General features: G+C 68.6%; 1 protein-coding gene across 1 annotated transcript in view; it reads left to right on the top strand.

The window, feature by feature from the left end:
* Window positions 1-25,078, top strand: part of EEFSEC (eukaryotic elongation factor, selenocysteine-tRNA specific) — a 182,258-nt gene extending 157,180 nt beyond the window's left edge. The window contains exons 6-7 of the mRNA XM_004603912.2: window positions 4,201-4,357; window positions 24,766-25,078. Of these exons, the coding sequence (XP_004603969.2) occupies window positions 4,201-4,357; window positions 24,766-24,956 (348 nt within the window). The 3' untranslated portion in view covers window positions 24,957-25,078. The remainder of the gene's footprint in view (window positions 1-4,200; window positions 4,358-24,765) is intronic.
* The last annotated feature ends 356 nt before the right edge of the window (window positions 25,079-25,434 follow it).

Raw genomic sequence — 25,434 nt, 5'->3', positions numbered from 1 at the left:
GTTTTGCTCACCCCTTGTCAGCACAGAGCAGCTGCCACTGCACCAGACTTCTCGCTCAACTCCCCTCTACCCCCTTCCCTCACACCCACTCCCCGTTGCTTGGTCATCTTGCTCAGTCGCCCTTGGCCCCCAGCGGACCTCAGTTTTCCTGGCCTGGAGGCCTGTACTGGCTACAGTCAGTTAGAATCCCGCAAGCAAGACTGTCTTTCCTCCCACGCTTGGGGGTCGGCATTCCCAGGGGTTCGAGAGGTTCTGGCAGAGGGGGCTGCCCAGGACCCCTGGGCTGGAATTGCAGGCCTGCCTGGGCACCCCTTGGACAGGACGCGGTGGCGGCTGTCCGTCCCTGCTCGCCCTGAGGGCCCTGCGGGGGGTGGGGGGAGACTGAGCCCCGCGACCTCACTCAGCCACGGTGGGCCCGGGGCGAGTCACTTCAACTCGCTGGGCGCCAGAGCTGGCAGGAGTCCAGGGCATTTGCCCGGTGGACGCCTTGCTCAGACCCGGTGGTGCCACCAGCTGCCCTCGGACCCAGGAGCACCCGGGTTTGAGAAGGATCTCAGCAGTCTACAGGATCCCGATGGTGAGGGCCGGGGGCCGGGGGTCCCCCCTTGTCGTCCCCAGGACCACGCTGGGTCCCACCCTCCCTGTCCAACCCAGCGTGGACCGAAGGCACGGGAGTAGCGGGCGAGCGTCTGTGCCTCGCAGTGCCAGGGGCCAGGCTTCCCGCCCGGAGCCCAGGAGTGACCTGACACCCCTCTCTGGAAAATCCCCGCTGGCGCGGGGAGACCCCCACCGCCTCCAGGGAGGGCAGCCCCCAGCCCCACTGGGGTCAGACCCGGCCTGGGGACGCCTCCCCCGGTCAGCGGCACCCGCGGGATCACGGGGCCAGCCCCGTGCTGACACTCGGTCAGATGAGAACGTAAACAGAGCTCCGGCCCTCGCCGCCGGCCCCGGCCTCTGTTTATGTAGCACTTAAACCCGCTCCGGGGTCGCTGCCGTCTGCCCCGCGCACCCTGGCGCTGTTTGAAGTTCCCCTGAAGTTAATCAAATTAGTCTGCCTCTGCCGCGGGACCGGCCCGGGGAGCGCGGGGCGTTTCGCTTTTGAAAGTTGCTGCTTTATAACCCTGTGGAAGGAGGGGCCGGGCGGAGGGAGGCTCGTTTAGAGTCCGGGACCCGGGCGTGCCGGGAGCTGGGCCTGGACAGGGGGACACGCCCCCCACCCAGGGCACTGTACCCCCACCCGTGCACACTTTTTTTTTCTTTTTGGGTCATACCCGACGATGCACAGGGGTTACTCCTGGTTCATGCGCTCAGGAATTACTCCTGGCTCAGGGGACCGGATGGGATCAAACCCAGGGTCGGCCGCGTGCAAGGCAAACGCCCTACCCGCTGGGCTGCCGCTCCAGTCCCCCGCGCACACTCAAGCGACTGACTTTCACCCCCAGGAGCTGCCGGTTCCTGCCAGCCCCATCCCTGGTCTCACCTGTCGGTCAACATCACATAATGTCTTTGCTGGGACTAACCGTGTTCTGGCTGTGTTGGCGGCACCCCCCGTTTGGTGGGGCAGCCGGGCCCAGCATCAGGACCCACACTGTGACCTTACGGCACCACACGGAGTGACCAAGGGACCTGCAGAGAGCTGGGGCGGTGGACAGGCTTGCTGGCCCGTGGCGCCTTCTGTGGGCCGTGCACGCGCCTGCCGCTCCCGTATCCGCCACCCTCCCTGGTGACGCGCAGGGACCCGTGCCGTGCACAGCGGCAGGCCTGGGGGCAGAGGGAAGTTCCAGCAGCCGCAGACGGGTCTGAGACGGCCAGAACATGCGTCTGCGAGCTGGGGGCCCGGCGCACGGGCGGGGCCGCGGCAGGGAGAACCGTGGCATGAGCTGTGGGCACTGGGGCAGCTGCTGGTGCGAGGCCTCGAGGGCCACGCGCCGGGCCCCGCCCCTACCCACCCTGCGTCCCCCGGGCCTCGGTGGTGCCGGCCGTAACCCGGGAGCTGGCCCCGGCTGCAGTCGCATCGGGTTGTCCTCAGCTGTCCGGGCCGGGTCCTCGCGCCCGTAACGGTTGGGGGGCGCTGTTGGGGGTGCGAGGACTGTACCTCTGCGAGTTCTCGGCGCAGCTGCTGGGGGCGGAGGGTTCCTGAGTGTCTCTGCCCTGAGCCGGCAACGCTGCTGCCTCTCCCGCCCCAGGCCGGGCCCACGCAGCCTGGGAGGGCTGCCCCCGTGGCCCTGGGCGACGCCGCGCGTGGCTCGGAGAACCCTCAGCGCGCCCTCTGCCAGGCGGAGAGGAAGACGCCTGCAGACAAGGGCACCTGGCGGGCGCCCCAGAACGCCAGCTCCGTGAGCCTGGCCAGAGTGGCCGTGGTTCTGGCACCACGGGCTGATGTCGGTGGCTCATTACTGAGATCTGATTGGCCGAGGCTCCATTACCATGATCTGAGTGTCCGTGGCCCTGTTACCGTGGTCCGAGTGACCGTGGTCTCAGTGTCCGTGGCTCCATTACCGTGGTCTGAGTGTCTGTGTGCTGAGTGGGTCTGAGTGGCCGTGGCTCTATCACCGTGGGCCGAGAGGTGCCTCTCCCTCCCACAGGTGGAGGTGCTGAAAGGTGGACCAAGTGTCCTCGGGCCCAGGGGTCGTGAGCCGCCTGCCTGGAACATCACTGCTGGGTCTCCCCCCCCCCACTGACCTGTGCCAGCTGGGCCTAGGATGAGGCCCGTGGCCGGGCTGGGGACAGGCTCCACCTGCAGCCCAAGCTGGTGGGGGGCGTGGGGTCCCGGGAGCCTCACCACAGGGGAAAGTGGCCAGGGCTGCGCTCAGCATTCAGGCTGCAGGGCCGAGGCACTGCCTCCCCGCCCCCCGTCCCATCCCCGTGGGAGTAGGGGGTGCCGGGTGCCCACCAACCAGGCAGAGCCGGGGAGGGAGCGCGCAGCCTGTCTCACTGGCAGGTCCAGCCTCGGGGGAGCAGTGCTGGGAGCCGAGTCCTGAAGGACGGACGAAGAGGCGCTCGTGTGTGGGAACGAGCCTCGTGAATTATAAGGGGCCGAGCAAGTGGAAATGATTATTCTTATCGTTATTTGTATCCGGATCATCCATCACCGGGAGAGGGGGGATGCGAGCACCTTTTATCTGGTGCTATGAATCAAGCAGAAGAGGATATGTTTTTCCAAAAAGGGTTTTAGGGTAAATGAGACAGTTTCTGCTTTGCAAAACAATCCATCTGCAGCCCCGGCCAAACCTTGGTGTCTCGGGGACAAGCGAGAGGTGCCCGAGGCTGAGGGCAGCCCGGCCCACGGGGGACTCCTGGGGGCCCCAGCCGGGCAGGGGAGCCCCTGGCACTGGCCGGCTGGCACGTGCCGGCGCCCACGTTCTCCGCTCCCGGAAAGCGCACAGGCCTGGGGGGCAGGAGGTCGCCTCCCCACGCTCTCCCGCAGCTCTGGGCGAACCCCACATTCGAGATGAAAACTGTCCGGAATCCTGGGGAGAGGGCGAGCGTGCACACTGCCCCCCGCCTTGTCCTTTCACCCGAGACCCCACACCCTCTTGGCACAGCCCTGGAGAGGAGCTGGGCAGGCATGGAAGGGGAGGGGGTCCCCAGAGGGGAGCTCGAGTCACGGGAAGCCTCGGGCAGTCCCACTTCAGTGCTCCCATGCTCAGGCCCTGGGAGAAGGTTCTAGATGAACACAGGGCGCCATGAAATCAGGGCTGTGCCTGTTGCTCATGTGGCCCCTCACACAGCCCGGGCCTCCACAGGGTCAGGCGGCCAGCGGCAGGAAGCCCGATTCCCGGAGGCACAAGGGCTGGCCCTAGGCCGTCTGGACCCCTGGCGGAGGGAGGGAGGGAGTCGGGGAGCCCAGCAGAGGCCGTGAGGCTGGGGGCGATGCCAGGGGCGTGGGGAGGGTGCCCTGGGCTGCAGCACGGTGGTGGTGGTGGGGTGTCCGGAGGCTGCAGGACGAGGCTGCGGGCCTTTCATCGGCAGCGGGTGGCCGCCGGCCACGGGAGCTCCAGTCGCTGCCGAGGGCAGAGGCCCCGCGTCGGCAGGGACCCCGCCTCCCACTGCTGTCACCCGGGCCCCGGGCGTGTGGATCCGTGTGTCGGGCACGCGGTTCCCGGTGTGTGCCTGGCAGCCCAGTGGGGGGTGCTGGGGGTGGGGAGGCCACCCGGGGCTCTGCGCTGACCCTTCTCTCTCCGGCGGCCGCCGTGCCAGGCGATGGACGACCACAGCGTCATCGGCCGCTCGCTGTTCAAGAAGGAGACCAACATCCAGCTCTTCGCGGGGCTCCGGGTGCAGCTGTCCTCGGGGGAGCAGGGCGTCATCGACAGCGCCTTCGGCCAGAGCGGCAAGTTCAAGGTCCACATCCCCGGTGAGTGGCGGGGTGCCCAGCGCCTCTGGGTGCCCTCCGAGGGCTGGTGGGGGCTCTCTGGGGTGGGGGGCTCTGCCTCGCACCTGCGTGTGGGAGGGAGGGCCGGGGCGTCTGCATGTTAGAGAATCCGGGTCCCAGGGTCAAGGCCGGGTGGAGAACTCACATGGCTGACGCCCTGGTCCTAGGCTGGGCACGGCCACGGGGCTCGGGGTGAGGCTGTGTCTGGGAACCTGGGCACGGCCATGGAGCCACACGCAGGCAGGTGGTGTCCGGGCGTCCAGCTGGTCAGCGAAGCCACCACCACCTGCTCCTGGAGCTGCAGGGCCCCGCCCCCAACCGGACACACACTGGGCCCCGCCCCCCAGCTGGCCCACACTGGGCCCTGCCCCCCCAGCCCGGCCCACACTGGGCCCCGCCCCCAGCCCGCCCCACACTGGGCCCCGCCCCCGCCCGGCCCACACTGGGCCCCGCCCCCAGCCCGCCCCACACTGGGCCCCGCCCCCTCCTGGCCCACACTGGGCCCCGCCCCCGCCCGGCCCACACTGGGCCCCGCCCCCAGCCCGCCCCACACTGGGCCCTGGGCTCCAGGCTGACTGGCCGCTGTGTGGCTCCCAGGGGTGCCCTCAGGATGAAGGGCACCAGGCTCTGGGGGCAGCACCCCAAGCTCCCACCCCTCTCGCCAGCTGCTCGGGGCCTCGCTGGCATGGCCGACGTGGGGAGGGTGTCGCCCTGGCCCTCCCGGGGGTAGACGGGGCCATGCCCCCATCCTCGGACCCCCAGCTCTCGCCTGGGCCAGGCTCAAAAGTGGGGTGTCCCCAGAGCGGACCGGACGTGAGCAGGGGTGGGTCGGGGGGCCCGGGAGGGTGGGAGTGGAGACGGGAGCCCGCATTCCTCCCGGGTCAGCCCGGCCTGCTCCGTGGGGCCGTTTCCTGTTTGTGCAGCGGCCTCCCCGCCCGCCTCCACGGAGTCTGCTGGGGCCGAGGCTGCTGCCAGGCGAAGGGCCAGGCCGGGGGGCTGCGCGGGGCGCCGAGGCTCGTGGGCGGTGACTGCGGGCGCAGGCGGGCACCGACCCCCGGCCCCGGCCGTGCAGCTGGAGCTGCTCACCCCCCACGCAGGCCCGCAGTGTGGGACGGACGGGCGGCCAGGGGCAGCAGGTGGTGGGCACCCTCTGACCTAGGGAGCGATCCGTGGTGGGTCCGTTGTCACCCTGTGGGACTGTGGCCCCCGACCAGTGGGACCTGCGTCCGTCCGTCTGTCCGTCTGTCTGATGTTCTGATGCAAACCTGCCGCTGAACTGACAGGCCACGCCGCCAGGGCCACCCCCTGGCTTGAGTTGTGGAGAAACTGGGGTGGCCTTGAGGGTGATAAGCAGGCACGGCTGTGGACACCAGGGCCGGACACTCGGCCCATGGCCTCCCTGTAAGATACTGTCGGGAGTGAGATCAGGGACCTGCCCAGAAGTCAGGGGCCCGGGAGGAGGGGCCTCAAACTGCCCGTTTCTGAGAATGACCTTTGTAAGCCAGCAGGGAGGGGCCGGCGAAGGGGTGAGTCCATGGGAAGGGGCATGGAAGGGGCAGGACCTATGGGAAGGGGCGTGGCTCACGGGAGGGGCGGGGACCTGGGAGGGGCGGGGCCTGGGAGGGCGGGGTCGCTGAGGGGGCGGAGTATGGAAGGGGCAAGCCTATGGAAGGGGCGGGACTACGGGAAGGGGCGGGGTCTGGGCAGCAGGACTACGGGAGGGGCGGGGTCTGGGCGGGCAGGACTATGGGAAGGGGCGGAGTCTGCAGGGGACCCCTGGAAGGGACCACCGACCTGTTGCTGGGGATGAGGCCGGTGAGGCGCTTCCTCCTGCCAGTGTCTCGGCATCTCTGTGGCCCCTGAGCTGCTTCTGCTCGAGACCCATTTCACTGCCTCCATCTCTCCGCGGTGGGGCCAGGAAGAAGGACCGTGTGCCCCCCTCCCCGCGTCCGCGTGCCCTCCTGTCCCCAGGGACTCAGCCCAGCAGCAGGTGTCAGGAGAGTCCCGGCGCCCCAGGCCCGCAGGGCGAGGAGTCGTGGGGGAGGGGATGCCCCTGGAACGGGGGTCCCGTGATCCTCTCTGCCTGGTTCTGGCCCGCCCAGGGGCGGGGGGTGGCAGCAGGAACAGAACCAGGGCTCGGGAGAGGCCCACACTGGCTGTGGGGGTGGATCGGGGGCGGCCCAGCCCCCACCCGCCCGACCCCCATCCTGGCAGGCGGTTGCCCACTCACTTACCCCCAGTGCTGACGTTGCAGAGCAGGAGTTAGGTCCCGAGGCCCTGTCCACAGTCAGGGAGGGCCAGGGGGACGTTCTGCCCCTCCCTTGGGGCCAACAGCCCACGGGGTCCCATGAGCAGAGCCCCCTGGAGCCCCAGGCCCTGCGAGCGGCAGGCCCTGGGTCCTGCCTCTCCCCCACCCCGGGGGTCTGCAGGGCCAGAGATGGGGGGGGGGCACATCTCATCGCCATTGAGAGCGGCCTGGAGGGGACAGCCCGGCCCCCTGCCCAGCCTCAGGGGTGGCCCTAGGGGCAGGGCCAAGTCCACAGGGCTGTGGGGCCGGCCGGCGCCAGGGACTTGGGCTGCGGCCTGCAGTGCTCCCCCTGCCCCACTCACAGCTGGGAGGTGAGCCAGGGCGGCACGAGGGTCGTCCCAGCCTGCAGAGGGGGCCACAGCCGCTGCTGCTGGGAGTGACCACTGCTCTGCGCCCTGGCCCGCTGCCCTGTGCCCAGCAGAGAGGGCCCCGCTGCACTGAGGGGGGAGGCACGGGGCACTGAGGGAGGAGACCCACGGCACTGAGGGAGGAGGCTCGGGGAACTGAGGGAGGAGGCCCGCTCACTGAGGGAGGAGGCCCGCTCACTGAGGGAGTTGGCGCGGGGCACTGAGGGAGGAGACCAGTGGCACTGAGGGAGGACCCTCCAAGGAGCGGGAGAATCACAGTCGCAGGTGCTGCCCCTGAAGAGAGGGGGCGTCTTCGTGGGTGGTCACGGTGCTGTGCAGAACCGAGGTGAAGGCTTACCCCCCGGTTCCTCAGCCCTGTCTCCACTCTCAGGCCTGTCACCCCAGGATGAGGCGCCGACAGCTCCTTCACGCTCAGGCCTGGGCCTGGCCTGGGGCTGATCCCGGGGGCCCCACCCCTGCCCCTTGGGGTACAGCAGGGCTCCTGGTGGGAGGAGCCTCCATGCCCCCGAAGCCTTTGTGTCCATCTGTCCATCACTTGCCCTCTCCTCCAACCAGACCCGCCCCCACTACAGTCGGGCAGATGACCAGGTCCCCTCCCAGGGGTAGGGAGGACCCCAGAGGAAGCTCTCCCTGGTGGGACCCCGGCAGCTGGGGGCAGTGGCGGTGCCCTCTCAGTCGGGGGCTGCTGGGCACAGAGGGCCCCGTGGGAAGGACGAGAGGTGGTGCCCGCTCCCGCCGGGCCCCGCACAGACCTCGGCCCGGGTGGAATCCCTGCTGCAGCTCGGTGGGTCGTGGGTTCAGGGGTGGTTTTGGGGCAAACCTTGTTCAGTGGCACACCCGTGGAACTTGCTAGATACCTGGGGGTGAGGAGCCGTGGGCAGCACCACGCAGCTGCCCCGGGGGCTCTCAGCCACACCCGGCCCCCTGGGGCACCTCAGAGTTCGGAGGTGTCGGGCCTGGGGGTGCTTCTCGGGCCGGGCGATGCGGGGGCCACCAGGGAGCCCCGGGGTACCAGGAGGGAGCCCGCCTCCCCCCTGGCCATCTGTCCTGTCTAGACAGGCTCTCAGCGCCTGGCACTGGGCTGGGCAGTGACGAGGAGGACGGTCCGACGCACCATGGGTGCTTAGTAGGACCCCAGCAGCCTCTTGCAGTGTGTGCACCCAGGTGCATGCGAACACCCGAGAACACACACATGCCTCACGTGTGTGTGTGTGCGCATACATGTGCATAACTACACCCCACACATAGACACATGCACACGTAGACGCACATCCCAGTACATGCACACACATGTCACATATACGTCACTCGTAGTGTCTGCACATGTGCGCGTACATGCCTATGTGTGCCTCGGACCGCAGAGAAACCACTTCTCTCGGGACTGGCACGTGGCCCCTCGAGGGGCCAGCACAGCCCACGGCCACCGCCCAGGAGGCCCAGAGACCCAGACGCTCCCCCAGCCGCAGTGGGGGCCAGTTGGGGCCTGCCTAGGAAGGGCACTTCCCCGGTGGCTCCCTGGGGCCCTGGGGCTCCACTCAGGGCGTGGCCAGCCCCTGTCCGCTTCCTCCCTGAGGCCTGCCCGTGGGGTGTCCCTGGGCGCTGGGGGCGGGACCTGGGAAGGTCCTGGCGGTGCCTGCAGGCAGCCCCGGCCCATGGACAGCTGCTGCACTTGGCGGTGGGCTGGGTGGGGTCTCGGGTCCTGGCCCAGGCGCCCGGAGGTGGGACTGTTGCCCAAAGGCGGAGGTTCCTCTGCAGCTGTGCTCCACGGCACCCAGGGGTGCTCCCGTCTGGCACTCGCCGGGCTCCCGGCAGACTCATCCTTGCCCTGAGCGGAGGGCAGTGTGTGGGGCTGGGGGCAGCTGCAGTGCGGGGGGCTGCTCTCGGAGCCTGGGGGAAGAGGCTCCCTTGGGCTAGACTCAGCTGGCGCGTGGTCCCTGGGGGCAGGGCCCGAGGGTCCGGTCAGCAGGAGCCAGAGGGAGCTGGTGGGAGGCCGCGTGGGAGGCCAGCGGGGGCTCACGCCGGCTTCAGGGGGCCACTGAGGCTGTTTGGGCAGAGGAGCTGGGGTCTGAGGGTGCTGGAGGAGGAGGACAGGGCTGGGGGCAGACTCAGTGGATGTCCTGGGCAGCCCCGCCACCGGGACATGTCTCCAAGGAGCACACACACACACACACGCGAGCACACACACAGACACACCACACACACACACACGCACACACACACCACACACGCGAGCACACACACAGACACACCACACACACACACACGCACACACACACCACACACGCACACACCACACACACCACACGCACACACACACCGCACACACACACGCGCGCGCGCGCGCACACACACACATACACACACACACACACTGGGCCCCCGTTCTGGGCATCAGCTGGGATCCGTCCCACCCAGCAGGCCCGCCGGCCCGGAGATGGGAAAGTGGCTCGATCAGGAGAATAGACTCGAACGGAGGCAGGAGGTGAAAGTTGAGGTTTCAGAAAATCCCTATAAAAATGAAAACAAACCATCCGTCTTCTCACTGGCGTCTCCCTCTGACGGTGCCTTTGCAGGGCTTGCCCTGGTGTCTGTAGGGAGGGCAGCGCTGAAACCTAATCCAGCCGCGCCCGGCTCCCCCCACCACACACACGCACGCGCACACGCGGGCCGGCCCGGCCTCCGGGGAGGGACGGAGGGACAGAGGGATGCCCCCCGTGGGTGCCACCCGGACGGACAAGTGCCTTCCCGCGCAGCCCTGAGCCCCGGCCATCGAAGCTTTTCAAAGCAATTGTAAAAATTATATGAACCCCATCGAAGAACTGTTACAACAATGTTTATACCCCGGGTTTGAAACAAAGACAATGATATTATAAATAATTGTAGATGATGAAGATAGGTCAGAAAAAATAACATCATTAAAAGACTTTTACAAGACGGGTCGTTTACCGAGATGGATGGAGTAACACAATACGTTAAAAAATATCTGCAATTAGCACAAACACCGCGCAGGGGACAGGAAACATCTGCCAGGACTTTGCCCTGGGCCCAGGTCACCCCTGCGGGCCGCTGCCAGGGACCCCGGGAACGGGGGTGATCTTGGCGGCCAACGCAGGCCTGGGTGGGACCTGCTCGCTGGGAGGTCCCTGAGCAGGAGGGAAACTGAGGCCCAGGAAGGGCGCCCTGCAGGGTCTCAGCAGTTGCTCTCGGAGCCACCCCCACAGCCCCAATTTGGGGTGTGACCTGGCCGCCGTCCACACTGCACGCCCCGACGGTCAGTGGCCCCCAGGGCAGCCCCTGGTGTGTCTCAGGCCTGGTTGTGTGGATGTGTGGGGGTGGCCGAGGGGCTAGTGGACACAAAGGCCCAGCCTGACCAGTCAACTCGGGTGGTGCCCACTGAGGTGGGTTCTCCCGTGGGTCCAGCAGCCAGGCCCAGGCACGCATACATGTACACATGCACACATACACGCACACACGCACACACATGCATGCATACAGACACATGTATGCGTGCATGTACACACACACGCACACATGCATGCATGCACACACATGCACACACATACACACACGCGCACACACGTGCACGCACATGCATGCACGCACATACACATGCACACACACGCACATACACATGCACACACACGCACACACGCATGCACGCACACAGACTCTGCCCATGCTCTTGACTCTCACGCCCCGGCCCCGTGCCCTTTTCTCCTTTGGACCTCGGGGTCTGCTCCCACAAAAGAGAAATAAGCGTGTTTGATCCCCAGAACACCGCGGCCGCAGGAAGCAGCGGGCCGGCCTGAACCCGGTGCGCACAGGTGCACGTGAGCTGACCGTCTCGGCCCCTTCTCTCCCCGCCCGCTCCCTCACAGCCCGGGAAAGAGCGGGTCCCCGGGAGCCCTCGGAAGGGTCACGTGAGCCTTGGGTGCGAGTCCGGGCTCAGGCCCCCGAGCGTGGTGGGGAGCAAGCCCTGCTGAGCACTGACGGCCCGTGTGGGACCCATAAATCATGGCGGAAGCAGGAGCCCCATAAGGCCCCCCCACCCGTGGACATGGCATCGGGCCGGCAGTCGGGGCCTGGCCGACAGTGTGTCCCCGCACCCCCTTCGTGCGCCAGGCCCCACGGTGTGGACAGCTGTGCGTGTGTGGTGTTTCACACACTTGGGCCTCGCCGTGCTGAGTCCGGGGCTGTGGACCTGCCGTGGCAGCCCCGCCAGACCTCGTGGTCTCCGGGCAGGAGGCGGGGGGCCCTCGGGGCGTCTCCAGGGTCCAGCAGGGCTGTGCTCGCCGGGGGTGACGGGCGTTCCCCAGGCTGTGCGTCTGTCCCTGCTGCTCCCGAGGCCTCCCCCCTGCCCAGCCTCAGCCCGAGGCTTCCTGCCTCTGAGGGAGGCCCCCGACGGGCTCAGAGCAGCAAGCCCCCCACCCCCACCCCCACTGGCTTGTGCTTGGCGGGGAGGGCTGGGTGCAGGGAAAGACATGGGACTCCGCTCTGCCCGTCCCCTTCCCGCTCCCCTGGGGTCTGGGCCCGCGGGTTGGCCCCGGGAACAGTGTTGCCAGCTGGCCGGGCAGGGCCACAGACTGGCCCTGGGCCAGGTCGCTGGGCAGCGGCTGTCCTAGGGGCCTGGACCCTGATGCGAGATGGCGCAGCCTCCCGCTTGGCCTGAGCCTTAGCAGCCAGTGAGGGTCTTGGGGGGACGGACCCCCCCTTAGCTCAGGCTGTGGGGCCTGGGGAGAGGCGTAGCCCCCTGCCCGCCCTCCCGGGGCCCAGGGGCACCCGAGTGCCTGCAAGGAAGCAGTGTTGCTCATACGGGGTGATCGAGCTGGGCTTAACTGGGGCGGCGGCGGCAAGAGTGTGGCGGAGGGTCTGTGCTGAGGGGCCCGGGAGGCCGCGGGCGGGCGCCAGCTTCAACCCCGGCCCCCAGGACACATGGGAGAGTTGCTCGAGGCCCTCGAGTCCCCCTCTCTCTCTCTCTCTCTCTCTCTCTGCCTCTCTCTCTCTCTCTCTCTCTCTCTCTCTCTCTCTCTCTCTCTCTCTCTCTCTCTCTCTCTCTCTCTCTCTCTCTCAGACCCTCCTGGATGGAGTACTGGGGTCCACTGGCCATCCGTGGTCCCAGGGGAGCCATCTGGGCTGCAGAAGTGATGGACCGCAGGGCCATCCAGAAGGTTCCTTGAGCTCCCAGACCTCGAGAGCCTACGGGCATTCTCCGGGGAAGATGGGGGGCTGCTGGCAACGCCAACACAGAGACACCAGGGGGCGTCGCCAAGCAGGCGCAGACCCCGCACGGGGCCCGAGGAGGCTGCAGGGGTGCAGGGTGCAGGGTGCAGGGCCCCATGCCCCCCCACCACTGCAGGTGCCTGCGTGAGGGGCCAGTGCGTGCGGGTGCGGGTACATGTCTAGAGTCGGGTATGTGCATGTGTGCAAGTGTGAGCACATGCTTCTGTGCGTGCATACATGTGTGCAGGGGCGTGTGAGTGTGTGTTCACGTGTGTGTGTGTATGTGTGTGTGTGTGTGTGTGTGTGTGTTGGCTTCCCACAGGCGGGAGGTGAGTGCGAGGCCAGCTTCCTGACAGGGCAGTTGTAAAACATTCATAAAACTTTTATTGGACTTGCCACCCTTCCAGATAAATATTTTTCGATTTTATGGGCTTGTTTTAGGGCCCCGAGCTTAATCATGGCTTTGTAGCTGCCTTTAAAAAAAAAAATTAAATATTGTTATGGCAGAGGGAGCCCCGCCCCACCCCCACCCGCGACGGCCTGCGCTCCGGGCTCATAAATTCCTGCCCCGCTCAACTCTTGCCCTTCTCCCCGGCTCCCCCAGCCCGCGGGACGAACCCGAGGGAAGGGAGAGGCCACGCGGACCTCCCGCCCCCTCCGGGTGCCCCACTGCCTGGCGGGGGAAACTGGATCCCGCCTGGGCCTGCCCACAGAAGGCGGGGGCTGGGGGACAGGGACCTCGCGCCAGGGAGGACGAGCGTGCCTGGACGCCGACACCCCACTTCCCACCCGAGGGCTGTGACCCCTCATTTGCATCTCGAGCCTTACGGTGGTCAGGCAGCGGTCCCCCCCTAGCCCCCCCACCCGGCCGCACCCGGTGCCACCTTCTCTGAGCTGTTGCGTTTCCCCCCTGCACCGAGCACTCGGGGATTGCCCTCCCCCGCCTCATGCCGGCGAGGGATTTACCCCCCCTCCTCCCCGCCCCACTCTGCCCCTGCAGCAGGGCCTGGTGCATAGGGAGAGCCCGAGGGGGTGGGGCAGTTGGCAAATGGGGCCCCACGGGACTGCTGTCCACCCCCGCGTGGGCCGGCCGCCGTGACCGTGCTGGTCCCTTACTCAGGTCAGGAGACGGGGACGGACATCTGACCCTGGCCCCGGCCAGGGTTTGGGTCCCAGCAGACAGCAGGGACACCGTGTGCCCCTGCCAGCAGTGACAGCCGGGGCTGAGCCTGCCCAGCAGTGCCCAGCGGCACGTGGTGGGCACCCAGCCTGCCCGGCCCGGAGCCAGGTGCCGACTGGGGGTGGGGCTCAGCCTCGGCTGCTCGGACCAGGGGCCTGGAGGGGGCAGGAGGTGACCAGTGAGGGCAGCCTGTGCGGGTGGCCAGTGCAGGGAGTGACCGCCCCCCGCTGCAGCATGAGGACGGGAGCAGCAGCTGCTGACCGGGCACGGCTGGCTGGAAACTGGCCACTGGGGAGTCTTGGGAGGCCACGTCCACTCACGGGCGGGCATCTCCCTCCTGTGGGCGGCTGCATAGGAGTTTGGGCCCTGGCCAGCAGTCACGTGTGCCCAGTGGGAAGGGGCCCAGAGCTCAGCCTCAAAGGAGGGGGGTCCAAGAGACACAGCCCTGGGGTGTCCCCCCACATGCTCAGACACACGTGGGGGGGAAACTCCTCCCCCGATTTTTTTAAAAACAATTTTTTATTTAGTCTAAGAACTGTGATTCACAGTTACTGAGAGTTGAGTTCTAGGCAGATGCTGGTTCCAAACCAGCCTCAAGGCCTGTGTCCACATCCCTCCCCAGGGCCCCTGTACGCCGCCCCCTTGCCCCGCCCCGGCCCGCCTGCCGCCTCGACGGGCACCTCGCAGCTCCGCGCTGAGCTTAGGGCTCACGTTCTCAGTGCCGAGGGCTGTGCCCCCCTCCCACCGAGCCTGCCCGTGTGACCGAAGCCCCCTTTCTCCCTTACTTCCTGCTCTTCTTCCTCCTCTCCACCCCCGATTTCTGCCCTTCTCTGTCCCCGCCCCAGCTCAGGCCGGGGGTGATCTGGGCACCCCTTCGCCATGGGACGTTTCCTCCTCCAGTGCTCAGCACTCCGCATGCGTGAGCCCGGCCCGTGTGTCTCTTCCCGGCTTACTCCACGCACCGTGACCACTTCCAGGGCCAGCCAGGTTGCCGCCAAATCGCGTGATTCCACCCTTCCTCGCCGCCTCGGGCACCCCGTTGTGGATGTCCGTCCGTCCTCGTGATCCGTCCGTCTCTCGTGGACACTGAGGCGGAGTCCCTGGGCTTCCCTCCCCCAGTTTGGTTTGGGGCCGCATCAAGCCAGGCTTCCCCCCGACTCTGTGCCTAGGTGGTCACTCCTGGTGTGCTCAGGGGGCCGGGTGGGGTGCCAGGGATGGAACACGGGTCGGCTGCAGGCGAGGCCGGCCCCCTGCCTGCTGTGCCTTCTCTGCAGCCCCCCCAGCTTGAAATCCCACGTTTGCTGCAGCGGAGCCGAGTGCGGGTGCTCGGGGAGACTGCGGGGCCCTCCCCCGTGGGCCCCAGACCACCCGCCCCGCCCCAGCCCCGGGACCCTCCTGCCCGAGGCCACGCCCTGTCCTCTCTGTCTGTGTCCCTCCCGCCGTAGCCAGCGACCAAGCTTGGCGAGCGCGGGGGTTGGGCTGGGGCCGGGTGGGCTCCAGGGCTGGCCCCCAGCTCCCAGCCACAATCGGACAGAGGCGGGTCGAGGTCTGGGGTGCCGCGCCCACGGGTCAGCCCGGGGACAGGTCCGGGGCGGGGAGGCGGGGGCGATGCCCAGGAAGTGGCGTCTGGATGGCCACTCGAGTCCTCACAGGGCAACCCCGGAGCGTGGGGCAGGGGTGCGCCCACCCCCAGCCCCAAGGACCCCTCCTGGTGGGGGTCCCTCAGCCCTCCCCGAGGCTGTTACCTCTCGTCGCAGCCTGCTGGGGTTTCTCCCAGTGTCAGTGACTGGCCTGAGGACCAGCCTGGCAAGGCGCGGGGATCCAGAGCCCCCCGGGGCTGGCGCTGCCCTCCCCCCACCCCTACGCTGGAAGCTGGGTTGGGGCTGTCCACAGACGGGTGGTGGCTTTTGGTTCCAGTTGACACAGATTTCACGGGCCCCAGCAGCCAGGTGGCGGCTGAGCCTCAGGGAGAGCCCCGCCCTGCCGAGTGGCCGCGGTGCCAGCAGCCACAGGCCACCACGGTGGACACTGGCGAGGCACGCCTTGGTCGGCCGGCTCCTCATAGCTGGACAGGCCGAGGGGTGGCCAGGGCAGGGCCATGGGCAGCACTGACCCGGATAGGGGCGTTGCTGAGTGTCACCAGAGACTCACCGCGAGCCAGACCCAGGCCAGGCGGGCAGCACGGACCCCCGAGGGCCCTGGCAGCCACTCCTCAGCGCCGCCTCGTTCCCCGGGTCATCCGGCCGCCAGCGGGGTGTTGGGAGTTGTCCAGGGTGCACCTGTGTCCCGTGTGGGACCCGTGCCCCTGGCCCCCGGGCTGGCAGCATGTGGGGTCCCGGCGGTGCCCGGGTTGGTGTTGGCTGCCGTTCCTTGCCTCCCACGCCACAGCCAGCTGCGTCCTGACCTGGGGGAGGCGAGGTCCCGGCGGCTGCCCCGGGAGGGGGGCACTCTGCCTGCTCCGGGCGGCCCCCGGGCCACCCACCTCTCTGTGCCCTGCTGTTCCCTCAGCACCCAGGGGCCCACCCTGCCCTGCATCTTCCGGACACACACACACACACACACACACACACACACACACTTGTGCACTCATGTGCAGGCATGCACCCATTTGCATGTGTGTAACACCCATGCACACGTGTGCTTTGCACACACACACACACACACACACACCCCTCTCCCCTGGTCTCCCGGCTGCTCCCACACTCAGCTGCTGCCCCTCAGGGCCTTCTCCTGACTCCCCCCCTTCCCGGTAACCCCCGCCCGCATGGCCCATGACCCCCCTGACAGCTGCGCGGGGCCGGGGCGGGGTCTGCGCCAGCACCCCACATGGGCCCTGGCTTGATGAGGCACATCCCCACCCTCCCGCACCCGTGCACGGCGGCCGTGTCCTGGAGGCAGACGGGGCCTCTCCGGCCTCGGGCTGTGGCCGGCTCCCGGCACCTGCCCCAGGCTCCCCGGAGGCAGGAGAGTGTCCCCCTCTCCGGGGCCTTGGCCTGGCGAGAGGAAGGGGACCCCAGCTTGGGCGAGGGGGCGGATATGGCTGAGGTCATTGGCGTGGGCGCCCCTGGCGGGGCGGGGAAAGGGTCAGGGTTCCGGTTCTCAGCGCAGGGGGCCTGCACGCGTGGGGCCGGGTGCAGCCCTTGGTGCCGCACAGACGAGGCCGGCCGGCTCCGGGCACCCGCTGCTCCCGCCCCCCGCCAGCCCCCGCCTGTGCGCCCGCTCTGGTTCAGCGCTTCTCTCCCCCGGGTCCCCGCGCCCCCGCACTGCCCGTGCCCAGCCACGCCGGGCGGCCCGGGGGAGGATGTGCCAGGCCTGGAGGGGGCCGGCAGGAGGCCAGTGGCAGCAGGGAGGGCGGGTGGGCGTCCAGGAGGAGGAAGGCGGGGGCGCTGTGGCTGCCCCCCGTGGTGCGGGCCCCGGGGCCCTGCCGCCTCCTGCTGCCTCCCGGTTCTGGGGGGGCCGCTTGTGGCCAGGCTGGGTCGGGAGCAGCCGGCGCCTCCTCTCTGTCTCAGCCCAGTGCCCCGTCCCCTGGGCCGCCCTGCCCCTTCTGTCAGCCAGGGCCTCCCGCGCCCAGGCCCTCTGTGCGGGGGGCCAGCGGGGGCCGCAGAGTCCAGAGCCCCCACCGGTGGGACCCCAGCGCCGGCAGGGGACCTCACCCCGGGAGCACAGCCTTGTCCCCGTCACACCGAGGGGCTCCAGGGCGCTGCAGGGGGGGTGGGGGTGCTGCCTCCTGCCCCTTGGGCCAACCCCAGTCTCCCCTCAGACCCTCCCCAGTGCGGCAGGGCCTGGCGTGGCTGGACCCACTCCCGGCGGGAGGCTGCATGGGTGCCCCAGCCCACAGGTCACAGCTGCTGCTCTGGGCCTGGCTCTGGGAAAGCCCCCGAGGCCCCCCGGGGTCCCGCCTGCAGGGGAGGGGGCAGGGTTGGGCACAGGGCGGCGAGCCTGACTCTGGCTTGCACCTCGGAGGTCAGTGGGGGCTGGCCGGGTGGGGGCAAACCTGTCTCTGGAGACTGGGAAGAGGCCACTGTGTCTCAGTTCCAGTGGGGGGTCCGAGGGGCAGGGCCACCCCCCACACTGCAGGGAGGACGGGACAGCCTGGGCCCAGAGCACCGGCCCGCACGCGGCAGTCCCGGCCCCCCCCCGGCCGCCGCCCCCTGCATACATGATGGAGAACACACCTGCACACGCACACACGCCTCCACAGGCACCTGCATGCACAGACTCAGGAGCTGGACACTCCATGGGGCGAGGCCGGGCCTCACTTGGGCCCGTCTGAGGGGCAGCACAGTCACAGGACAGTGACCAGGCCGGCTGCGCCCCGGGCGGCGGCGAGAGCCACACAAGCCGGTGGTCTCCGTGGAGGCACCTGGGGGTCAGCACGTGGCCACTCCGCCTCCCTGGACGCCCCCGCAGGAGCCGCAGGGTGGGGGGTCCCGGCGTCCTCTCGCCGCGGGAGGGGGCTGAATTGAAATACCGCCGTCCCCCCCCCCCAGGTGTGTACACTCGTTAACAGCAGTTAATCTTCAATTAAAATACCCAGAGCAGAAACTAAGATAACTGGTTGAAAAGGTAGAGCTTATTGACGATGAAAGTCTCCTTCATATTGCTTTTCTTTAAAAAAAAAAAAACTCACATATTAAAAATGTCATTTTTCTGACTCGGGAGAAAAAACCTCCCGTGAATAATGAAGGTGAACAAAGGCCCCGTGAGCACTCATCTCTCGGGCCCACATGCGGCTCCCTGATTACTGTATCAGCCCCGTTCCCAGGCGCAGGGGCAGCTCGGGCCCCGCCGCCCGGCACCCCGCACGCAGGGAAGGGCGGGGGCGGCTCAGGGGTCCCCGTTTTCAGGCTGGACATGGCAGCTGCGGGCTGGGGCGACTCACCCCGCCCTTACCTGGAGCACTGCAGAGGGGAGTGTGGGGTGGCCCAAACCACGCAGGGTTGCGGGGAGTGTGTGTGTGTGTGTGTGTGTGTTGTAACACATGCTGGCACCCCTCCCCCCCAGTGTACCCCGAGGCTGGCCAGGCTGTGAGCGCCCACAGTGTCCATCCAGCAGCTCCTGCCACTGGCCAGAGCTCTGCCCTGGGTACCTGGGGCACCTGAGGTCATGTGACACTCCCTGTCCTGGTCCCTCATCCCTGCACTTTGCCCTTTACCTGCCTCAGCTACCAGCCTGGGGGCTAAGGGGGGACAATGAGATGGAGCATTCCTGATTGAAGACGCTACCACACAGGGCAAGAATTTCAGACACTGCGCAAGGGTCAGGGGTGAGTTCCTGCAGGGGTGAGGGGGGATCCTGTCCAGGGGTGAGAGTGGGTCTGTCCAGGGGTGAGAATGGATCTACGCAGGGATGAGGTTGGATCTGTGGAGGGGTGAGGGTGGATTTGTGCAGGGGTGAGGGGTGGATCCTGTGCAGGGATGAGGGTGGATCTGTACAGGGGTGAGGGTCTGTGCAGAGGTGAATGTGGATCCTGTGCAGGGGTGAGGGATGGATCCTGTGCAACGGTGAGGGTGGATCTGTACAGGTGTGAGGGTAGATCCTGTGTAGGGGTGAGGATGGATCCTATGCAGGGCTGAGGGGTAGATCCAGTGCAGGGGTGAGGGCGGATCCTGTGGAAGGGTGAGGGTGGATCCTGTGCAGGGCTGAGGGGTGGATCCAGTGTAGGGATGAGGATGGATCCTGTGCAGGATGAGGACTGGATCCTGTGCAGGGATTAGGGGTGAGAGTGAATCTGTGCAGGGGTGAGGGGTGGATCCTGTACAGAGGTGAGGGGTGGATCTTTGCAGGAGTGAAGGGTAGGTCCTGTGCGGGGATGAGGGTGGATCCTATGCAGGGGGAGAGGTGAATCCTGTGCAGGGCTGAGGTTGGGCCTGGGCAGAGGTGAACACGAAGCAGCTTGGACTCTCGGGGAGACTGTCTGAGAGGCGTGTGAGAGGACTCTGCTCGGCGGGGAAGCGTGAGTCTGTTCTAGAAGGATCTCAGGCAACAGCCCCCAGGGCAGACGAGAAGGGGGAGGTGGTGGCGCGCAGCCTGGAAGCTGGTGCGAGGGCCCCGTGGGCCGAGACAAGGAGCCTGGAGACACTCGGGACCCGGGGTCCTGGGCACAGTCCCGCCCTGCTGGGCACCCCGCGTGCGAGTGACCCTGGGCAGGACCCCCTGCCAGCCTCGCCCTCGCGGGGCCCCGGGCCCTGTTCACCCCCTCCCACGTGGTCCCCCCGAGTCGTCACCGTCCTGATTCCGGCTCGAGCGGCTTCGGCTGAGGGTGCCTTTCTGTTTTTGAAGACTTCGTCGTCGCTGCTAAGAAGCTTAATAGAAATTAAAGGAGGAATTAGGCGCCGTCCCGACATCAAAATGGGGGTGCGGGCGCCGTTGCCTCCCCTCCCCCATCCCGCCGCCCCCCACCCCCCATCAAAGGGGCCTCGCGTGGGCCCGGCGCCCGAGCAGTCTCGTTGCCGCCTTCCTCGCTGCCTTTGTTGCGGGGACAGTGGAGAACAGGGTTGATAAAAACTTAATCGCCTTATCTGCCTGGAGCCAACAGCGTCTGTTTCCGGGGAATCCCCGGCGGGAGGCGGGGGGGCCGGGAGAGCCCAGACCCCCGAGCCCCGCTAGAGCCCAGCTCACCTGGAGCCCCCGAGCTCGCTCCACCCACCCCTGCAGGGCTCCGGAGAGTGCCCCCCCGCCCTAGGTGTGTGGGGGTCCCGGGGTTTCCTGCGGGCCCCCCTCCCAAGCTCCCCCCTCAGCGGTGCACCGGCTCCGGCCACACGTCAGCCAGGGCAGGGCCCTGGGGGGAGGGGGGCCGTGGGGACCACCTGCTCCTGCTCCAGGCCACTTCTGCCAGGCAGTCCTCCCCATCACGGGCCCGAGGGCCTCCCTCGCCGTAAGCCCCTCTGCCACCAGCAGGATGACGCTGAGCCCGACAGGATCCCCCGCCTTGCCCCGGATTCCCCGGGACCTTGTCACGTCCACTCTCTCTCCCCAAAGCCCTTGTTCCGGGAGGAAGGAGCACGGACGGCCCAGACTGGAACTGGGCAGAGCCCCGTGGGCCCAGGAGGGGGCCAGTGACCCCAGGCCGCCTCCGGGGTCCCGTTCCCACTGGGGGGGTACGAGCCACCCACCCGCGTGGGGCCCCCCCTTCCGTCGGGCCCCCGACATGAAAGCGACGCCAGCAATCGGAGGCAATTTGCGGCCTTTGATGGCCGTGTCCGGCGGCACGGGGCCGGCTTGGGAAACGTGCTGGCCGCATTCTTCCCTGATTACCCGGCCAGCAGGGCCCGCGGCCGCCCGCCAGTGGGCCTTTGTGTGGGGCTGGCGCGCGGTGAGAAAGGCCAGCCCGGCCCTGGGAGAGTGTCCCCCACAGCCTGGAGTCCGGGCCCAGCGGCCCCCTCGGGGTCACGGGGGCCTGACCCGCCGCCTCCCGGGCCCCCGGCACCGAGCCATGCGCGAGGTTCGGGACGGGGAGTTTGGGGGCGGGTCTGCAGGGCCCTGAGAGTGGTGCCCCCCGCCCCCCGCCCGCTGCCCAGGACGGGGCTCCCCGCTGGCCTTGCCCCCGCCCTCATGCCCGCCTCCGTGCGGGCAGCCATGGTCAGGGCCAGGGCCCGGCAGGAAGGCGGGAGGCTGGCCCCGGGACTCCAGGCCTGTCCACAGGCCCCATCCCCGCCGCCCCTGACGGGCCCCAGGGAAGTGCCCAGGAGTGGCCAGGGTGGGGGCAGGGCCGGGCCTGCGGGTGTCGGGAGAGTCGGGCGGCAGCGCCAGGACCAGGGGTACCCTTGGCCTCCAGTGACCCCCCCAGTGTGGGGACCCCCGGGGAGCCAGAGGGCAGAGATGGTGCCAGGGCCGGAGGCCAAGGTGGACCTTCACCCCCACGTGGGTCTAGATCCGGCCCCTGCCCGCCCTCTGGGTGCTGGCCAGACCCCTAGAAGGCCGAGACCCGTAAGGGCTTCAGACCCTTAATCAGCGCACCCCGGGGGCCAGGTCCAGCACCGTCCATGCAGCGTGCCCCGCCTGGTTCTGGGTGGGGGCAGCCAGGTTCTGGTGCGAGGCCGGCCCAGTTCTGGTGTGGGGCTGGCCTGGTTCTGGGTGGGGCCAGCGTGGTTCCGGGTAGGTCAGGCCTGGTTCTAGAATGGGGCTGGCTTGGTTCTAGAGTGGGGCTGGCCTGGTTCTGGAGTGGGGTCCACCTGGTTCTGGAGTGGGGTCCACCTGGTTCTGGAGTGGGGCCCGCCCGGTTCTGGTGTAGGGTTGGCCTGGTTCTGGGTGGGGCCAGCATGGTTCCGGGCAGGTCAGGCCTGGTTCTAGAGTGGGGCTGGCCTGGTTCTGGAGTGGGGTCCGCCTGGTTCTGGGTGGGTCAGGCCTGGTTCTGGGGGGCTTCCCCTTGGCCCTGGAGAGTGGGGGTTCCGCAGGGTCGGGCTGGCGCTCCCGTGCCTGATGCACTTTCCCAGGGACTAAGCACGGGGTGGCCCGGGGTGGCCCGGAGGGGTCGGGGTACCAGGGACGAGGTGGTCGGGGAGACCGTGCCAGGCGGGAGGGGATGGCCCGGGCTTCCCGCTCACAGAGGCCACTGGGCCGGGGGAGCCTCTCGGCCCCCTGGGAGACGGGTGCAGCTGGGTCCCCGACACCCGCCCGCCAGGCCTGCTCGCCCGCTGCTGTGCGGGGCGGCCCTGCCCCGGTGCCTTCTTCCTGGGGGACCCCCGCCTGCCGCACAGCATCCCTGGCCGCGCTCTCAGTCCCGGCGCCCCTCACCCTACGGTTGTTGACCCCAGCAGGGGGGCAGTGGCCCGACCTGCACCCGTAGGGGCTCCCCCGCCCGCCCCCTGCCGCGGGGCCAGCGACGAGGAAGGCGCCCCGAGTCCTGCCAGCCCCACAGCCTTGTGCCAGGGGCCGTGGCCGCCCCCCGCGTCCCAAGCCCCGAGTGCCGGTCAGCGCCGGGCTGCCCAGTGCCAGGTCGGCTTTCCGGCTGGGCCCTGTGAAACAGGAGCCTGGCGGGCGAGATGGACGGCGATTGGGCCACGCCCGGCCGACGCCCCCACGGGTGCAGGCGCCGGGCACCCCGCAGCCCGCAGCCCCCAGACCTCCTGGCACCAGGGGGGCCGCGCCACCCGGGCCGTCTCGGGCCCGTGCCAGCCCCGTCTCCGTTTGCAGCGGGCGGCTGGGGCGATACCTGCAGGCCCGGCGCTCCCCACGGGCTTGGCCCCGGGCCATTCCCACGCCCGCACCTCACCCCGGGCCCGGATCCTTCGGCAGACTCTGCGGCTCCTCTTGGCGGGGCCCTGGGGGAGCCCCAGTGCAGGTGCAGTGTGGCCACAGCTCACCCCTGGGCAGGGGGAGCGGTGGGCGGGGCCGTCCAACACAGCCGCCCACAGCCTCAAAGTGGGCTTCGTTTTCAACACCCCTCCAGCTGCAGGGCTCAGACAGATGTTTCCACTGCCCAGAGCCCCTTGGGTGCCCAGAGCTGCCCCCCCAAGAACACCCAGAGCTGCCCCCTCAGAACGCCCAGAGCCCCCTCAGAACACCCAGAGCTGCCCCCTCAGAATGCCCAGAGCTGCCCCCTCAGAACGCCCAGAGCCCCCTCAGAACACCCAGAGCTGCCCCCTCAGAATGCCCAGAGCCCTCTCAGAATGCCCAGAGCTGCCCCCTCAGAACGCCCAGAGCTGCCCCCTCAGAATGCCCAGAGCTGCCCCCTCAGAACGCCCAGAGCTGCCCCCTCAGAACGCCCAGAGCTGCCCCCTCAAAACCCCCAGGCCCCCTCAGAATGCCCAGAGCTGCCCCCTCAGAACGCCCAGAGCCCCCTTAGAACGCCTAGAGCCCCCTCAGAATGCCCAGAGCTGCCCCCTCAGAATGCCCAGAGTCCCCTTCAGAACGCCCAGAGCTGCCCCCTCAGAACACCCAGAGCCCCCTCAAAATGCCCACAGCCCCCTCAGAACGCCCAGAGCCCCCCCTCAGAACACCCAGAGCTGCCCCCTCAGAATGTCCAGAGCCCCCTCAGTACTGTTCCCGGGGTCCTTCTGCCGCCTGTGCCCATCCCCATCCTGGCACCCGTGCCCTCCAGGCCTGTGGAGAGGAACTTGCCCGGCCCCGCCCAGGGCGCACCCCAACACTGGGCCCTGCAGGCCACGGCCCTGGGTCCCCACAGTGGCCCAGGATATTAGCGCCCCACGAGGTTGGGGGAGGGCAGGTGAGGCCAGGCCCCTCTGTATGGCGAGAACTGTCAGACAAAGGACAGCTGCCCCCCTGCTGACCTTGGGGTACCCCTCACTCACTTGGGCCAGGCCAGCCGGCGCCCGGGCACGCGGAGGGGCAGTGGCCGGTCTCGGGCTGCCCCGGGGCTTGGCTCCACCACCTCCAGGCCTGGGAGCCAGTGCCTCGCCCTCTCCGCTGGGCATGCCACCTGGCAGTGCCCGCGAGGCTGCATTGCTGTTGGGGTGCAGGGACCCAGGGGCCGCAGAGGGCTGGGCCGTGCGGGATCCTGCACAGGGAACAGCCGTGCAGGGTCCCGGGGTGCAGGGAATAGCCATGTGGGATTCCTGGGCACAGGGAAGAGCCGTGCGGGATCCTGGGGTACAGGGAACAGCCATGCATGATCCTGGGGTACAGGGAACAGCCGTGAGGGGTCCTGGGGTACAGGGAACAGCCATGCATGATCCTGGGGTACAGGGAATGGCCGTCCGGGATCCTGGGGTACAGGGAACAGCCATGCATGATCCCGGGGTACAGGGAATAGCCGTGCGAGATCCCAGGGTACAGGGAACGGCTGTGCATGATCCTGGGGTACAGGGAACAGCCATGTGGGATTCCTGGGGTACAAGGAATGGCCGTGAGGGGTCCCGGGGTACAGGGAACAGCCGTGAGGGGTCCTGGGGTACAGGGAACAGCCATGGGGGTCCCGGGGTACAGGGAACGGCCGTGCGGGGTCCCAGGGTACAAGGAACGGCCGTGCGGGGTCCCGGGCTCAGAAAACAGCCGTGCGGGGTCAGTATCCCGGGCACGGGATCTAGAGGTGGAGCCCCCGTGGGCCCTGCGTTCACGCCCGCACAGAGGCCACAGCAGAGGGTCTGGGTGCGCCCACCCCCCCGACAGCAGGGCCCGCCTGTGCCCGGCTGGAGGAGGATGAGGGCCCAGGAAGCAGCGGAGACACCCCAGCTCTCAGCCCCAGCCGGGGAGGTGTGAGGGCCGGGGGGAGGTCGGGGCAGGGGTGCCCGTCACAGCCAGGAAACCCCCGTCCCGGCGGGGGTTCCCGTGGGCTCTGGCACTGACCCCGCCACGGACGGCCGGGGTCGCGGAGCTAGACTGAGGGACCGGCCCTCCCGATGCCTTCTTGCAGGTGGCCTCAGCCCCGAGTCCAAGGCCCTCCTGACCCCCGCGCAGAAGAAGCGGAACCGGGCCGGCCGGGGGGAGCCCGGCAAGCCCGAGGACGGCCCCGAGCGGCCGGAGCCCGCCCAGCATGTAACCCTCAGCCTGACCTTCAAGCGCTACATCTTCGACAGCCACAAGCGCCTGGTGCAGACGCCCTGACCCCGGTCCACACCGCCTCTCCGGGGTGGCCGTGCAGAGCTCAGGCGGCCAGGCAGGGGCGTCGCCGAGGAGCCGGAAGCTGTGGACGGGGGTCTCCACCCTGGCCCTGGGCAGCTGCGCCCTCCCCTGCGGCCAATAAAGACTCACGACCCACCCTGCTGGCCTCTTCCTTCCTCGGGGTCCCCCTCAGCCTCCCGGGGGGAGCCGGGCCCCTGGGCGAGCCTGACCGTGAGCTTCGGGAGGGGGCTGCTAGGAGGGTCGCCCTGGGGTGTTGGGGGGCACCGGGGGAGTGGACAGAGGCAGGACAGAGGACCTGGCCTCCAGCCGGACTCTCGAGTCCGCAGGGAAACGCCTCCACGGTCGGGGCCCACGTGTGGAGAGAGGGGCGAGCACCCAGGGTTTCCTGCCGGCCCCCCTGAGCCAGGAGGCCCTCTCCGGCCAGGCCAGCCCAGGCCCAGCTGCCGGCCGCAGCAGAGAT

This window comes from Sorex araneus, chromosome 4, assembly GCF_027595985.1.
Source record: "Sorex araneus isolate mSorAra2 chromosome 4, mSorAra2.pri, whole genome shotgun sequence".
In the NCBI taxonomy this organism is placed as follows: Eukaryota; Metazoa; Chordata; class Mammalia; order Eulipotyphla; family Soricidae; genus Sorex; species Sorex araneus.
The sequence above is the reverse complement of the archived record's forward strand: the minus strand, read 5'-3'. Positions and strand labels throughout refer to the sequence as shown.